The sequence below is a fragment of the Anopheles nili genome, chromosome 3 (assembly GCF_943737925.1).
Source record: "Anopheles nili chromosome 3, idAnoNiliSN_F5_01, whole genome shotgun sequence".
In the NCBI taxonomy this organism is placed as follows: Eukaryota; Metazoa; Arthropoda; class Insecta; order Diptera; family Culicidae; genus Anopheles; species Anopheles nili.
This window is the reverse complement of record NC_071292.1, coordinates 1,415,557-1,431,323: the sequence shown is the minus strand read 5'-3', so window position 1 is coordinate 1,431,323 and position 15,767 is coordinate 1,415,557. Positions and strand designations below refer to the sequence as shown.

General features: G+C 50.5%; 1 protein-coding gene across 1 annotated transcript; it reads right to left on the bottom strand.

The window, feature by feature from the left end:
- Window positions 1-2,382: 2,382 nt before the first annotated feature.
- On the bottom strand, window positions 2,383-12,953 carry LOC128727700 (neural cell adhesion molecule 2-like). Its single transcript, XM_053821638.1, has 7 exons — window positions 12,887-12,953; window positions 6,028-6,399; window positions 5,815-5,946; window positions 3,384-3,536; window positions 3,103-3,290; window positions 2,921-3,040; window positions 2,383-2,844 (listed from the first exon to the last, which is right to left on the bottom strand). The coding sequence occupies exons 1-7, from the start codon at window positions 12,951-12,953 to the stop codon at window positions 2,383-2,385; spliced, it is 1,494 nt and encodes a 497-aa protein (XP_053677613.1).
- Window positions 12,954-15,767: the final 2,814 nt, after the last annotated feature.

The following is a 15,767-nucleotide window of genomic DNA, read 5'->3' as shown; positions in this document are numbered from 1 at the left end:
TCGTGACCAGGCGGTCGTATGTTTCGAGAGTCATGATGAATTTATTATTGCAACCGATATTTTATTAAGCCTCACTGGAAGTAGGTAGATGACAAAAAAGGTGCCGGGTGTATTTAATCAGCGAAACATGATTATTTCCCGGCGTGGAAATGTAGCTGCATCATTGAAGCCCGCGTTACTGCGATGGGTAAATAAATAAACGTGCCTGAGCCGTGGGAGACGAGTGGCGCATTAATTTTCAATTTTTGTTTCCACATTTTTAAGTGGACTTTCTCCATGATAGTCCTAGTAGAAACCCGCTGTTGGGAAACTTCTGGGAAAATAATCCGTATGATAGCGTGTTCCAGAACACATGATAGCACACGGGACATGAGACCACCGAAAAAGCTCTTTGGATTTATACCTGTTTGTTTGATGTCCTTGTCGTGTCGGTGTCCCGGGCTTGTTAGGGAGAAAGGCAAACTTCACAACAGCACACACACATACACACACGCTCACACGGGTGCTCAGAAAAATCTAACATCAATCACCAAGGGATGCTCGCAGTGAGAACGGCGTCGAGGACACCTTCCAGCTTGATGCTTATCCTGTCGAGCTTTTGCATAACGGAATCCAAACTCGTTTCCATTTTAACTGCAAATCCATCCTTCCGCCCTTCGTCGCATCATGGCGAGTCGTTGTTTATGAGCGAGTTTTCTTCTTTGGTAGAATGTACCAACAAAGCGGAGCGTGGAAAACGAATCCAGATCAGGCGGAATTCTTTTGATTCTTCTCTGCTCTCCGCTGGCGTTGACGGGTTTTGAACCGTGTGCCAGTTTAGAGCAGTTCTATTTCCTATTTTGCAGGATGGAATGTTGAAATTTATTCAAACGGGGAGAATTAAAACCACCGGATGTGCTTTGAAGGAGAAGCAGCTCGCGCCAAAGACGGAAATGTGACAACGAAGTGCAAAATTGCTGTTAAAGTGCAAGAAGAACCGCACCGCATTGAGAAAGGAAAGGGCACTCTACAACGAAGCAAACTGAAACCTCCACTAGAGCTGGCGCGGAAAGAATTGAAACCTTTTTATCTAGTTAATTGCATCTGCAAAGCACTGGACGAACACGCCGTGCATTAAGCAGTACCACGGTGCATCTAGCTGCACAGATTGCTGTCCTCTGCACCAGAACTGCATCGTCGCCGCTGGCCTCCTTCGGCTGACCGCCAAGGGATTAATGGCTGGCGTCGCTAACGATCGTAGATAGGGATCGAGCGAAACCGGAAACTAAGCGAGAAGCTAAACCGATTGTTGGGAAATTTATTTTTCCCCCTCGTCCTTTCGCCTTCAACCGGGCGCAACGGGCGTCACAGGATTGTGTGTGTGTGTGTGTGTGTGTCTTTTTCGTCTCCACGACGACGGTTTATCATTGCTTCGCCTGCTTACGACTCTAATAGGTTGATCCGGGATGAGAGAGAAGCTCAGGGAGTTTAATAAGTGAAGCTCTAACAAACAATCGAGTGGACCTGTGCGAGCGTCCGAAAGGCAACGATTGTTCGCAGCCATCGCAGATTTGCCGGAGGGATGTCACGACGTCGCGACGTGCTTGATTCAACCGACCGAGCACGTTTATGCAGCTTTTCTCCTGTATAACACGCTGACCCATCGTCGGAGTCGGGAAATTCGTACGCTCCATAAACAACAGTTACAAAAACACAACATGCTATAATCATTTACCTAGAGCTCTCGCAGTAACGCTCATCTGCTCAAGCACAAGCACTCTTTTTCATCTTCTGCTTCAGCTCGTTAACAGAGCTCGTCATCGGCTCGATTCCTTCCATTTTCTTCGCTAAATATTTATATTATACACGTAAAACGTACGGAAATTTCCTTTCAATATATCTAATCTACTACGGGATCTGTTTCTTTGGCGCTGGGAGGGGATGTGTATGCGTGTGTGGTGGAGTCGATGAGTGATGTTCCGGTGTGCTTGCGGCCCGAACTTGCAAAGGATCCGAACCGTGAGTATGTGTGTGGGTAAGTTTGAATGATTTGATTTGGTTGACGTCGCGCGTTTGCAACCTCACAACGCCTTCAATTCCTAGAACGTCCTGCACTTCGGATGACTTGTTCTGCGGCTCAGCTTCTCCTCAGAAGCTCGTCCACGGTGGACGAGTGTAATTTCCGGAAAGTGACACTAAAAACTTTTCTCATCACTCCAACTGAGCCCGTCTTGGCGATGTTTGATCGATCATTCTGCTCGCACTCTTGTTTCGCGTCCTGGAAGGCGATGGATGAGCGCCCTGTCTTGTTTCGAGTTCTCCTACCTTTTTTTGGCCACTCCCGGACTTAGATGCAACCGGTGCAACCGACGGAGACGTGCATGGTGGAGGTCTCCCGTCGGCTTAGATTCGATTCTTCATCAGGTCTGCGAACCGATGGTGCGTGATGGATAGAACCGTTGGGAGTGCCACCATCAGAAGCCAGATGAACTTGAAACACACGTCGGTGGGCTTGGCCGTGGCCGTTAGGCCACTGGAACCGTTCAATCCGTGTGGTTGCACTGGGTGGGTCGAAAATTCCTTCACCTCAGTCCAGTCGCTAAGACCGGCGGCATTTCGAGCAGCCACACGGATGAGGTACTTGGTGTCCGGTATCAACTGCACCAGCAGATAGGTGGCTCCATCTGCGACATCGAAGTCACGTCGACTCGCGTGGTCCCACGAGCGTGAGGTTAAGTATTCTTCTGTAGGCATCAGCTCGAACCGGTACCCGATGACGGTGGTTGGATCGGGTGCAAATTCGTGAGACTTGGTCGCTCCCACGTCGATATCGAGCGTGTCCGAATTGACGCCGCGCAGCTGAAACTGCAGGCAGAGAAAATGAGTTAAAACCCCTACACGGGGGAGACACGTGTCTCGGAGGAGTCCTGCGAACACTCACCAGACTCGGTGGGTCAGGCTTCGTGCCTTCCTTCAGGTGGATCTCTTGTGACACCGCTCCAAGCTCGTTCTTGGCCTCGCACTTGTACTTACCGAATATACTGCTCGTTTTTATCATGATCTGAAAAAGAGGACGCGGGAGGTTGAGTGTGAAAAACGAAGGGTACGCAGAAGCCCCATTACCTGCAGCATGGACACATGTCGGCCGTTGTAGATAATGTGACTCTTTGGAGTGAGCTTCTTGTTGTTAGCAGACCAGCTGAAGTTGGCCGGAGGCTCGGCAGTGGCTTCGCACGTGAGATTAACCACACCACTGACGTACCCGTACGCGTCCGAAACGGTCGTTTTCCACGGGGGCAAGTATGGTTTATCTGAGAGAGAGTGAAATAGATAAAGAGTGAAAAGGGTGAAGGAATTTCCAATCGAAGCACCCTCGGATGGAATGTCCCAATGGGAGCACGTACGTTTGATGTTAAGTCGAATGGTCTTCTCCTCGAAGCTGCTGCCCTTGGCCGAGACCTGAAAAGCCTTGCACGTGTATTCCCCACTGTCGTTCTGCGCGACCTTTTTGATGGACATCCCATCTGCTAGCTTGATGTGCCGACCGTTGTGTGGGACTGCGGGGGAAAAGTGGGAAAATTTAAATAAAGATCGAGAGCGGATCGGATTGGACAACAATCAAATTGTTGTTAGCATTCAAATTATATGCAAATGAGTTATCGTAGGTACCATCGTCCGATAACGATCGAACGTTCTTGCGGTGGCCCGGGTGGTCATTTGCATTGCACAACCCGGCACGAAAATTTCGCATCCTTGCGATGGCACCTCAAGAACGGTCGATGGAGGCGCCTGGTGTTAATGCGAACTGACAGCGTGCGAAGCGGGAAAATAACCCGTACTGGGAGCGATGGACAATGTTTGCACTTTTACTTCCCAGCTCGATGTGGGTTTACAATTTTCGCCCCTCAAACTAATGAGTTTTTGGAGAAGCATGGAAGGAATAATGATACAAAAAACTACGGACCGCTCGAAGCAACAATAGCGCTCCTGCGAACAGAACGAAACAGGAGCTCGAGTGCGGCCCACCGGCGTTTTCCGGCGGGTTTGCAAGGATCTCAAAAGGAAACACTCACGATGGTCGGCTGGTTTCGGGTGGTCGTAACCGTTTGGATGACTTTTTGTTTCGGTACGTAATGTGCAAATGCCCGCGGCAGGGTGAACCATCGGAGCGTGGAAGCGGTTTTCCCGAAAGCTGTGGTTCTAGTTCTAGCTTCCTACGCCTTGAGCAGTCGTTGCGAGGAGCGTTTGTTTGTATATTTTATTTATCGCCACTTTGAAAGTGAGCTCGAGGGAGTTGGGCAGACTTAGCTTTCGTGCTCTTGTGGGTTGCTTCGTGTAACAATTAATTTGAGGCACAACTTCTGACGCCGCGACCGGGCAAGGGTGCTGGAAAACGAAGTGTAGCCGTAAGGATCGTAAGGACTAGAGCCTTGGCCTTTCTTGATGCGATTTATGTGGTTTATCGTTTCCGGCTCGGGTTCCTGCGTAAACTAGTGCTGTGGGTTGGCGGGAATCGCTCCCGGAATAGTTGTCGGTAAGTTGGCGGCAGTAAAAAGTTGGTTTCCACTTCGGCAAGAAGCTGCGATTTGCTTTCACCTAGGGCGGGATCCTTTCCGGTTGAAAATTGTATCGTTTGCCGTTACGCGAAGGCAGCAAGTAGTATTTTTTGCTCGTTTAATGCTCGCATCATTATCAGGTGAGGGCAGGTAAACAATCGCTTCTTGTTTCGAATTGCTAGAGGTAGTTAGGGGGATTCATTTAAATTCTTGAACGGTAGTTGTGTGCTAGAACGTTCTCGTTGCAAAATGAGCTCGTACCAGCTGGCCGAGAAGAAACAGTTGCTAAAGCTCAGTTTTTCTTGCGCACCACATCATACGCGAGCTGGTGTTTTTCTACAGAAGATAAACATAATTCCAAACTTCGCTTACATAGCTCGCCATGAAACAAACCATTTCGCGCTCTGAATTGAAAGGCGAATTCCTCGAATACGTCCAGGATATCCCTGTGCTGTGCTGTTTTTCCGCAAAACCCGAAACACTCAGTTTCAATTGCCAGCAAAGAATGCCGTGATAAAACCTTTTATGAACCATTCGCCGTTAAGAAATCTGTTCCGTGCACGAGCGCTGACGATGCTTTTACGCCAGGCGCAACATAAACCACAATTACCACCGCCCGTAGCATGGCACACATTCGCTCTCGTAAACGCATCCTGACAGTGGCAACATAGAAAAAAAGCACCGGAATACAACGCACAAGCGAAACATCGACTGAGATGACGTGATCATCGCCATCACGGTGAAAAGCTTTTAAAACCGCTGTCGTCGTCGTCATCATCGTCGGTTGTCGATGTTTCTGTGAAGCTGGTACACGAAGCGCTCTATGAAGCGTGCTAGAACGACACACACACCGACCGTATTGTTCCGTCACAACGAAACAATGCATGTTCCACCCTCCTAATCGTTGCATTCTCCACTCCCGAGCAATGCATCTTCCCGTCACAATGCGCTGTAGGTGCCAATGAAGACCACCATCGCTGCGTGATGGAGCCGCCCATGTAAAGGGCGGTCATCATGGATGGCACCAATGAAGAGCCATAAATTCTACCACACTGCACGTCGTTGCACCTCAGGCGGTGCACAGGTGAGGAAAAGCTTTCAGCGCATCCTGGCTCACGAAGGAAATGTACCGAGCGAAGGAAAAAAACACACAGGAAACGTTCCGTTGGGCGTTGCTGCGTCCGCTCCATGGCCATCTTTGGTGGCGTGTTGTGCTGTCAGTTTGCTGTAGCGAGAGCGAGAGAGCACTATCCAGTGGAAAGGAGCAAGGAAAACTTACAGAACAGAGGCTGGCCGTTGAAGTGCCAGGTCACGGTCGGTTGCGGATGTCCTTTCACCTCGCAGCGGATGGTCGCGTCCTTATCTTCGACGGCCGTTTGCACGGTGTTAGTGTCCCGGAAGGAGATGGGCTCTGTGGAAAAGTACCGGAATGGGAAGAGAGCGCCACGTTACACGTTGTTGGCCTCCGGGAGTCGTTTCTGTCGCACCGTACCGTAAACGATCATTTTAAAGAGCTTTCGCAGTGCCGGAACGACCACCTGCCCGTCTGTGGCCGCTGCCGTCGCTTCCGTGTCCACCTCGCAGGTCCAGTTGCCCTGATCTACGCGAGCGATCGCCTCGAATATCAACGACAGTGAGCTGCCCTTTTCCTCGATGTGCACGCGACCCTTGGTGTCGCTAATGGGGACATTTTTCGGATTTCGCCACTTTAGCTTCACTTCCGGGTTGGCGTGGCTGCAGCTGACCATGCGCGATTGGTTTACAAAGTGGGCCGTTTCCTCTTCTGGGACGAGCTTAAGGGTGGCCTCCTCCGGAAGCGCCCTCTTGGCACTGGAGATTTGCTGGTTGCCATTAATCGAGCTTGCTGTTGTCGAGATATAGAGCGAGAGAGAAAGAGGAAAATATGCTAGATTAATGCGCGAATCGCTAAAAAACACGTGACGATAAATGGTGCTGTGCACATAACTCTCACACAACGTGGCGTTGTCGTTGCTGAGCTGCTAAAGAGCATTAATTTTGAGTCATCTCGCTTCAACGAACGGGACCATGCAGCTATTTTTTATACCCATTCCACAAGCCCGTACCCTGCAAGCTCGTGAATCATCTTTGCTCGCTTATATTGTGTCTATTAATTGTGTCAATTACGCGGTCGATTTTCGGAGGGTGCCAGTTCTGGCGTAGTGGCAGCAGAACGGTGGCAAATGAATTCGTGTAGGCTTGCGCTGTTCAGCGCGGTGCGGCGTTTTCATGCTTTCATTTTAATTCTCTTTAAAACCGCTAACCGAATAACCTTTGATTGCCACGTTGTTCCAGTGGGAGGTCTTTATTGAATGAAGCTAGCAGCTAGCACTCTAACAGGCGGTTCTGTGAACTCGCTAGCATCAATTGAACCCCCCAAGAGACACACCCGAGCATGGCAGACTGGTGAGTCAAGAAGGTGAAGAAATAAAGTGGCAAGGAAAATTCGTTGTTTGGCGTGGCAAAACGTTTTTCCGCTACCAAATGATGCGGCATCTCCCAACCGGCGTCCCTAATGCGTCCCGATAATAATCAACAATCAAGAGTTCGATTGTAATTGGAGAGTGTTTGAGCGAAATGATATTGAGTAAATTTCGAGCGCATTCCGGGAGGCCTGGTCTGATCGAGGCAACTGGATGGATCGTGGGCTGGAGGTGACGACATTAAAATTCTCATAATCCCACGGCAGTTTGGCCATTGCGGTGATGTAGGATTATTTGTCACTACACCACGCTGCCGCATGCCACCAAGGGAGGGGAATTAATATATTTATTCAGCTAAATTTGTGGTACACAGGATGCAAATACGATAGGAAATCGAATCTGATTTAATTTGCATTGAAATGTATGCCAAACACCGCAACGACAGATTGATAAATAGTAAACGATAATGCCGGCAGAACTGTCATAGTAGGCGAAATGGAATTGAAGGACGTTGGCAGGAGCGTTCTAGGACGAACGCAAAGGGTGGATCTAAAAATTCCCAATCATTGCCCGATCGGTTGGCAGCAATAAGTCCACCCATTTTCTAGCAAGGATGGATTTATCGGTCGTTAGCGAAGCACCGAACGATAATTAATTGTGTAGCCTGTGCCTGAGCGTGGTGAAAGCAGAGCGTACCATGAACGCCACAATTGGAATGTAATCGTGTATCTTGTAGCTCCGTTCTGGGAGTGATAGCACGCAGAACACGATGCGATGCGGGACTGATCTATAAATTAAACCCAACCAGCAGCCACTCTAGGGGTGCTCGAGCGAAAGCGAAGCCACCGAAGGACCGAAGGTGGCCTTCGAGAGTGAGCGCCTTTGCGATTTCTTAGAAGGCAAGGATTTATTTGTGGTTCCGAGGAGCAATTCCGAGCGATTGCCAAGGCGTTTCGAGGGTGAGCAGTAGGAATGTCGATTCACGCAGGGATGAAGAAGAAGATGGAGAAGAAGCAATGTTGTTACGAAACAGTGCAATTGCAGGCGTGGAGTCGAAGCGGCTGGATTTCAAGAGCGCCTGTCAGGAGTGGCCGTTACGAAGCACAATATCACAGTTGTACGGACATGGCCACGGCCAAGTCACTCCGTCCACTGGAGGTGTACGTGTCCGAGCGCTTTTGGCGTCATGTTGTAGCAAAATTAATAATCTCGCAGCCGTTGTAAATTCTTCCTCGCTAGTGTTGCGGTCTTGTAGCGGGTTCTGGAAATGGTTCTGGCGAGAGGCGGTCGAGCAACCGAATTAAACGATCCCTTAGCAGACGGTGAGCCGCTTGCAAAAGGAGAATGCTGCTCTAATGCTCATGATGGCCGCAATCAATCAAGGAACGAGCACACGGCTAGGTGACGGGCGCTAAGTGTGTGCTGAGGTTAAGCTGACGAAGCGGAAAAATGAAGCTGTTAGTGGAACCACTCCATCGGCTCACGCGCCCACACAAGCGTTCCGTTCCGATCTATCACCCGTTTAGTGTCAGTTTTTTGAAAAATGTGTGTGTAGTCATGAAACGCTACCCCGTGAGGATGGAGAAACTGAAACGGGGTTGTCGAAGGACAAGGACGAAGGAGCGATATTCGTGGTGGATTTGTCGCCAGTCTATCGCACGGAGGACTACATACATATGTATGGGGTTGCGGTTTCGGTTGAAGCGAGTTCGAACGATGAGATGTAGCACTTCTCCAAGCCAGCCAAGGTCGCAGGAACGAGCCGAATGTTCACCAGACCAGGATCGACACGTTACGGAGAACCACGGAATGAAGATTGACTTGTTATCACTCGTGGTCGTGCGCTTGAGCTGACGGCAACGCGATGGGAGGAGATTCAATTTTCGGATTTGTTCGGAATAGTTTGCATACGTGACGGCGTCTCGAGATGTGGTGCCTTGCGGCCTAGAAGTCGACACAAGTGACGGGTTGCTTTGATTAGCGAAGGATGTAATCAAAGTTGGCCTGCGATTCATGCAGCGGTCGGTAGAACAACGCGTTGTCATCGTTTCGAGAGCTCGCAGGAGACTCTCGTCCTTTTGATGTCACGCCTTTGGCGTCTCGGGCCGTGTGTCTTTGTGCTCCGAACACACGCATTTTCGCAAGTAAGCTCCACAGGCCCACAGGTCCCGAGCATAATCGGATCGCTGCACGAGAGGCGAGAAAATCTGCAATATATCGGGATTATGCTCCCGAAGGTAATTACCACGGTAATCGTGTTTGTGGGTACATTATCCTCGGATCCGTGTTTTGGGAGCCCGGAAAAGGAGCTCTGGGCTGGACGCTTGACTGCACATTGTCACGATAATAATCGTTCCATTCAATGTTCCACTTCACTCGAGAGAAGGGAACTCCAACGTGGGTCAAGTATGCCGCCCGCGGGAATGTGGAATATCTATCAAGCAGGCGCATTCGAACAGCTCGATGGCATGGCCAAAGCGGTGCAACACGGTAAAGGATGCCGCAAAAGCGTGTTCATGGGCTGTGGGCGCCCTTTCGACACAAAGAGCGTGCTGTTGTTGTAGTTCGGGATAGTTCTTTCCTTCGGATCGTGCGGTTAGTGCGTTTTTGTGGCTCTCGAAGGAAGCCCGAGTAGGTGGAACAGTTTCATAATTTTTCCGTACCATTCTGCGGTGTAAATGGACGGAGTTGAAGACGGCATGCGGCGAAGTGGGTCGTGAATTTTTCCTCTTCACTCGGCCATCTATTAAGAGTTGCGAACGAAGCGCTAGCATCCACACACCGGCAAGAATATGCGCTGGGATGCAAAGTTTCTCATAATCTTTCACGAGCACATATTACAAAACTTTCGGCACAACTTTTCTTTCCGCTCGGTTCTGTTTTCCACGAGCTTTCCACGGGTCTGGTTCCTGTGGGCGAGACTCGCGAACGTATGCGAGTGTTTCGACTCGCCATATTCTTTCCTGCCCCAAATTCGGTTCCGCTCGGTAAATGTTCTTTTTATCGAGTGTACCGAGCCGGCGTGTTTGTCGGGTGGACGATTCGAGCTGGCGCAAATAGTTGCAGGCCCATTTCCGGCTCAGCATGCAGCACGGGCACGAGACCGGGAAAATTTGATCAGGGCCGATGAGGGCAAAAAGTTGAAATGAAAAGTGCGGCCCCGTGTGCTGAAGGCCGTGTTTTTGGCAGGTACAGAGAGGAAAAATCCACTACACTATTTATCACCGAGTGGGCATGGGATGGCACCGATTTTTTCGTCTGCTAGAGTTCCTCTTGAAATTTGGTTCCGGGATTTTTTTCTCCAGACTTCCCGCGTAGTGCTTGGACAGTTGTGCAATGGGCAAGTTTTCCCTATTTTTTGCACTTCACCACGGTCAGCCTGACCCACTGACGTCCGAGTTATGTGGTCAGGAATAATTCTTCATGTTCCATCTGCTCGCTCTCTGTTCCGGCGAGTGGAAATAGGATGCATGTAAAGAGGCGTAAAAGCTGCCATCTTTCGCAAACGCAAACAGCCCCCAGCCCAACCGTTCGGAAACGAAGTGGAAAAAAGTTTTTTGATTAATACCGATTCGCTCGTTTTCGATGGGAGTGTTTTAAATATTCAACCGCTCCGTACTGCAACCGTTGACGGGCTGTAGCCCACCGGAAGGAAGCAGCCGTGTATTTACACAACACAGGCGATTCTTCTGATCTGTCCCCGGCAGTGGTCGGGCTAGTTGCCACCTTCCCGTGTGCCCCGTGACCCGCTAGACCACCAAACAAACTGAATAAATGTGACCAAATTTGGGAATTGTGCTGCCATGTTTACAGTGTGGGTTTTTAAAAGCGAACCGGGTCGGAAAGTTTTATCGTTGCATGTGGCCGGTCGTCGAGCTTGCTCGCCGGAAGTTTTTAGCCAGAATGCCGAACCCCTGGGCTGGTGATGAATAAATAATCGTTTAGTTTTAGCCTCCCGGGCAGGACCTCCGGGGGCACGATCCGATGGTTCCGGATTCTGGGTTGGGGCTCACAGTTTGAGTTTCTAGCTGAAAGGGTAATTGGGATTGATAGCAGCAAGATAAATGTTTATCTAATGGATACACCGCTCGTCGCTGGGGTACTGCTTAGACCAAGGGCCAGCTTTGCCTGCTTAAGCCAACGCCCAGTGAGCTTTTCTTCTGCCACGTGGCCACGGAGAACCGGTAGTGCAGCGATCGTGCGCACATTAATTTCCGGATTTAAGAAAACGGTAAGCGAGACGGCCAGATAAGGGCACAAGGACGAACGTCGGGACGTGCGCTTCTTACGTATGAGCGTGTGTGTGCGTGTGGTGGCTGGCCGTATATATTGCCAAACGGGCGAAATTTATGTCGAGCCGCGCGGGTGCTTGTAGAACAAGGGCTTTTGGTTAAAAATTCATTCCCGAATCATGCATTTTACAAACGTCGCCGGGCATGAATGAGCAATGAGTTGGGCTAGTTTTAATGGCTGTAAATCACGGGATAAAAATGGGGCCCAAGCGATAAAGCGACCAGAATTCAAATGTCCTTGTGGGCGGTGGGCCATCTCGACGACAAAGTGTGGTCGTTAGTAGCGCTTAGTATCGAAAACCGCTCGAGTGTGCAGCCGGTGAGACACGTGTCCTTTTTCCGGTGCTTTCATTTTTCCCAACCCGCCAAGGACATGTGGAAGATGTATCGTTTCAACGTTGTTTCCTCACAATCTGGGTAACACACGGCCACGAGAAATGGGCCGTTATCAATCATGAGTGATGGGTTGGTAGAAACCGCCTTCGCCCACGCCTTCGAACCGGAGGAAAGGATCGCTAGGTTGCGCGGGATACGTGATGGTTGAATTATTCGAGGTTGTTAATCAAATTCCGCTTCCATGGGTTCGGGGTTTCGTGAATTTATTCAGCCTCTACTCGAGAAGAAAGGGATTTGTGGTGCATATTGAGTGTCTACGATAAAATTTAAAGTCCTGCAGCATCACTCGCAGTCTCTGCAGGAGAGTTTTACGCGATTTGAATGGATTTGGGTGACATTTCCAACCCATCTGCGATCAATCGCACTTGGTGTAACGCGACAGCTCGGGATGAGGTTCGTTTTCCCGAAATGGGCAACACATACCGGATGGTTGAATCTGCTCGCCATAAAGAACGACGCTTCCGTTCCAACATCTGGAAGCAGTGCCTTTGTCAGCTGTCTGCCACGATCGTCACCGAGTCCCGGAGGACCAGCATGGGACACCGAGATGGTCCCTAGCGCGAGACACTGCACCAAGAATAGCACATAAATTCCATTTGCATACGGGACAATCGGCAATCGCGCGTCGGGAGTGCCAACTACGGCGTTGCAGTGTCAGTTCCACGATGCGCCTAAACAAAGAGACACCAAAGAGCTGAAGGGAGTGAGAAAGAGAGTGAGAGAGAGAGAGAGGAGTTTGGGGTGGTGGCCCTGACCGAAAACCACTCCACGCTTGTTCCGTGCGTGCGACGTGACAATTTCGCGGCAGCTGTGGGGTGCCCCGAAACAAAAGGGCCTTTCCTTCAAGCGTATGTTTGTGTGGGTCGAGCCGAGAAAAACTCCATTCATCTTCCTGTCCACTACGCTCAGACGCGCTAACGATGGGATTAGCACCAGGCGAACGCAATGTTATGCACATTTTGCTGTTCCGTTGCATCGTGACCTTGAGACTTGTGCGTGGTTCGACGAATTTAGTTTTAAATAAGCGAGCAAGGGCGAAGAAAAAAGAATACAAAACATCCCCTACTCGCTCGAGCCACCATTGGATGGAACGTTTCCGGGCGCGCAAATCCAATTAGTGAAGGGCTTTCGACGATGGAGGCGACATTCAAGTCCTGGCCCTGAGGTTGTTACGGTTGCGCATCGAACCAAACGCGCGAACGGGTTCGCGATCGTCACTCACCGGCAATAAGAAGCAGGAAATAGAATCCAAATTGCATCCGAGACATGGTAATCCGGGGAGTAATCATTGTCGCTCGCCTGTTGTTTCTGCTCGTTACGTTTCACTCGTCCGTCCACGGCAGTCGTTGGAAGTAATCCTGCGGAACTTATCGCACTACGTTGGGTTTCGAGCACTACACACAGGGCTAGGAAACTACAACACGACCAAGACTCCACTTGGCATCGTAGACTCAAAACTAAGGTGGCACTGAATTTTCTTTGGAACTCGCTCGCGATCAACACTCGCACACTCGAGGTGGGCTTTGTTCGCGGGATAGCTGAAACACTCGCGGCGGTTTGGCACGGTTTGGCCTCGGTTGCTTACGGTGGTGGAAAACTCAACTCGCTAATTGGATTATATTCGATTATCGAATCGTTCTGCACGCGGAGACGGAACACCACACGGCCAGGCACTTTGCTCGAGTGTGTCACTCGCAGATGGATTTGCTTCACAATTTGGCACAATCGCTGGCACGAGGTTCAATAACCGGAACACACACGCACACCCATGGCACTTTCCCTCGAAGAAAACGCCTCCCAAGATGCACTGTTGAACTCTTAATTAGTGACCGAGCCGCAACGAGCACACGTCACACTGATGGCGAGCTAACTAGCTAAGCGACGGACCCTCTCAGGCTGGTGGAACACTTGTCGAAATAAATTCAATTACCGGCACGGTCGAGCCGCTGGAAAACTGAACAAAATGGTAGGACTACCCTGTGATGGAGTCGAGCAATTTTGCTCACCATCAATCTTCCATACACGACGCTCGATTTGCTTCACTTTGGCCGTACGATCACGCTCAACGATCGGTTCACGTACTCGATCAATCAGCGCACACACCCGCGCGCACACGCACTCTGGCCCTTTACCACCCCGTCACCGACGCGGATGCACTTTCCCCGCGTGCTGCTGATTAGAAAATCGCCGTCCGGTCACCGAGCGCGCCCGTTCCGCTTTGCCAATTGAACCGAAAGAAACTTCCACACAGACTGAGGCCTGCCGCCAGCAGTTGCCCGTTGAACGTGTCCAATTTTGGCGCAAAGTGAGTGACCCAACTGGGCGCTCGTGAGTGCCGTTCATTCGAGTGCTCGCGTCAAATCGTTGGTGATGGAAACGGGGCATTTTCCACCCAGAATTTCCATCCGCTTTAAGGGTTTTCCACAGGAGAACCGAGCTGATACGAAGTTTCCCGCGATGAACAAAAACAACGAGCGAATGTGACTCCGACTGGGGAGCTCACGATTCTCTCGCGTGAGTACCACAGTTGGACAGTCGTCCAGACAAGGAGTTGCACATTCGTGCACGGAGATGGTCATCGTGGCGTCGAGGGCAACTGGGATGTTCTGTAAATTACATAATCATCATCGGAATGGCCTTCCACGTGGCATCACGTCATCGGGATCGGTTAAAAACACAAGCTGGAGCGCTATCATCACATCCTTCTAGGGGCGAAGGACATGCGAGCCCATTTGCGTGTATTTTTGTTCCATCTTCCCCAGAACAACTAATCCCAGCAGGGTGCGCGTGGCCAGTTGGTGGGCTGCAACTAATACCACCAAGCGACCAAATCCGGCTTCCTTCACCTTCGTCGAGCGCTCGAAGGAAGCTGGAAGGGGCTGGAGATTGGATTTCCATCATTTTAATTATGCTTCGATTGGAATTGAAAACCCCTCCTTCCATCGAGGAGCAACCGGGACGGGATGTTCGTTGAGAATCGCTGCACGATTGATGCCTTTGATGGCAGCAATTAAAATCTTCCCTTCCACTTATGACTGGAGGGTGGTGGACGCGTGCAGCGATCGATCCGTTCCTCTCTCACGTCCTCTGCCTCCCTCTTGAGTGCACTGATTGAAAACTTGTCCACCATCTTCCGGTCGGTGCGAAGTTTTTCTTCAAGCGATCGACCAAATGAACAGCATCGCCAACCAGCGAGCTAGCACAGGACGTGTCAGTTCCGCAGATGCTAAAACGGCGCACAAGCGTAAAGGGCCAAGGGTGGCTGTGGGGTGTTGGCGCCATCGTGGCGGCTCTCGTTTCCCGGGGGGATTTTCCACCTTTTTTTGCGTTATGTCCTCACGCCGGCTCGGTCAGAGAGACGAGCGTGTCGCGAGCGTAACTTACTGACAGGTGCTTTTTTCCTTTTCCATTCGGCTTTCATGTTTTTCCGCCGTATGGCCTACACCCGGGGTCGGAATAGATGGTTCAAGGATGTGCCAGGACGACCCACGACACGCCTGGGTGGCAGCAAGTGGAAACGTGTGTGTGTGTGTGTGTGTGTGTGTGATTGTGTGTGCGTGTAGATGTCACAAGTGCGTCAACCGAGAGCCGCAGAGTTTTCCCGGGCCCTTGTTCGAAACGATGATGGACGTTAATCGTGCGCAACGTTATAACTCCTATGGTGTATCCAAACGCACGTGTGTGTGTGTGTGTGTGTGTGTATTCGTGAAGTATGTTTGTTTTTCTTCCACACACCATAATAAGCGGCTTTCACGTCTTACACCACATACCAACTCAACCGAACCCGCGTGTCATCAAAGTGGCAGCACGTTTTTCCCGGCTCATCGGGCTGTCCTTAGCCGACCACCTGGCCACCTGGCTGGGTGAATGCAAATGCGGCATTTTAATGAATCCCTCCCATCTACGGTCACGGGCGTGATAGCATTAAAGGTGAGAGTATGCAAACAGTCCTCAAATTAGGGCGAATGGAGAGATAATGCCAACGGAACGGAATCCCTCATCGACGTGCGACATCGTATCGGTTGGCTGAGAAAAACAGAGGAAAACTATTTGACAGAGAGAGAAGGAGGTCTCAACTTCCTTCTCCCCTAGACACTTCCGAC

Coding starts and splice junctions, on each gene's coding strand:
- LOC128727700 (XM_053821638.1), bottom strand. CDS start 12,953: ATGATTACTCCCCGGATTACCATGTCTCGGATGCAATTTGGATTCTAT. Junction 6,400..12,886: donor TTTCCTGCTTCTTATTGCCG/GTGAGTGACGAT, acceptor TCTCGACAACAG/CAAGCTCGATTAATGGCAAC. Junction 5,947..6,027: donor CTTTAAAATGATCGTTTACG/GTACGGTGCGAC, acceptor ACTTTTCCACAG/AGCCCATCTCCTTCCGGGAC.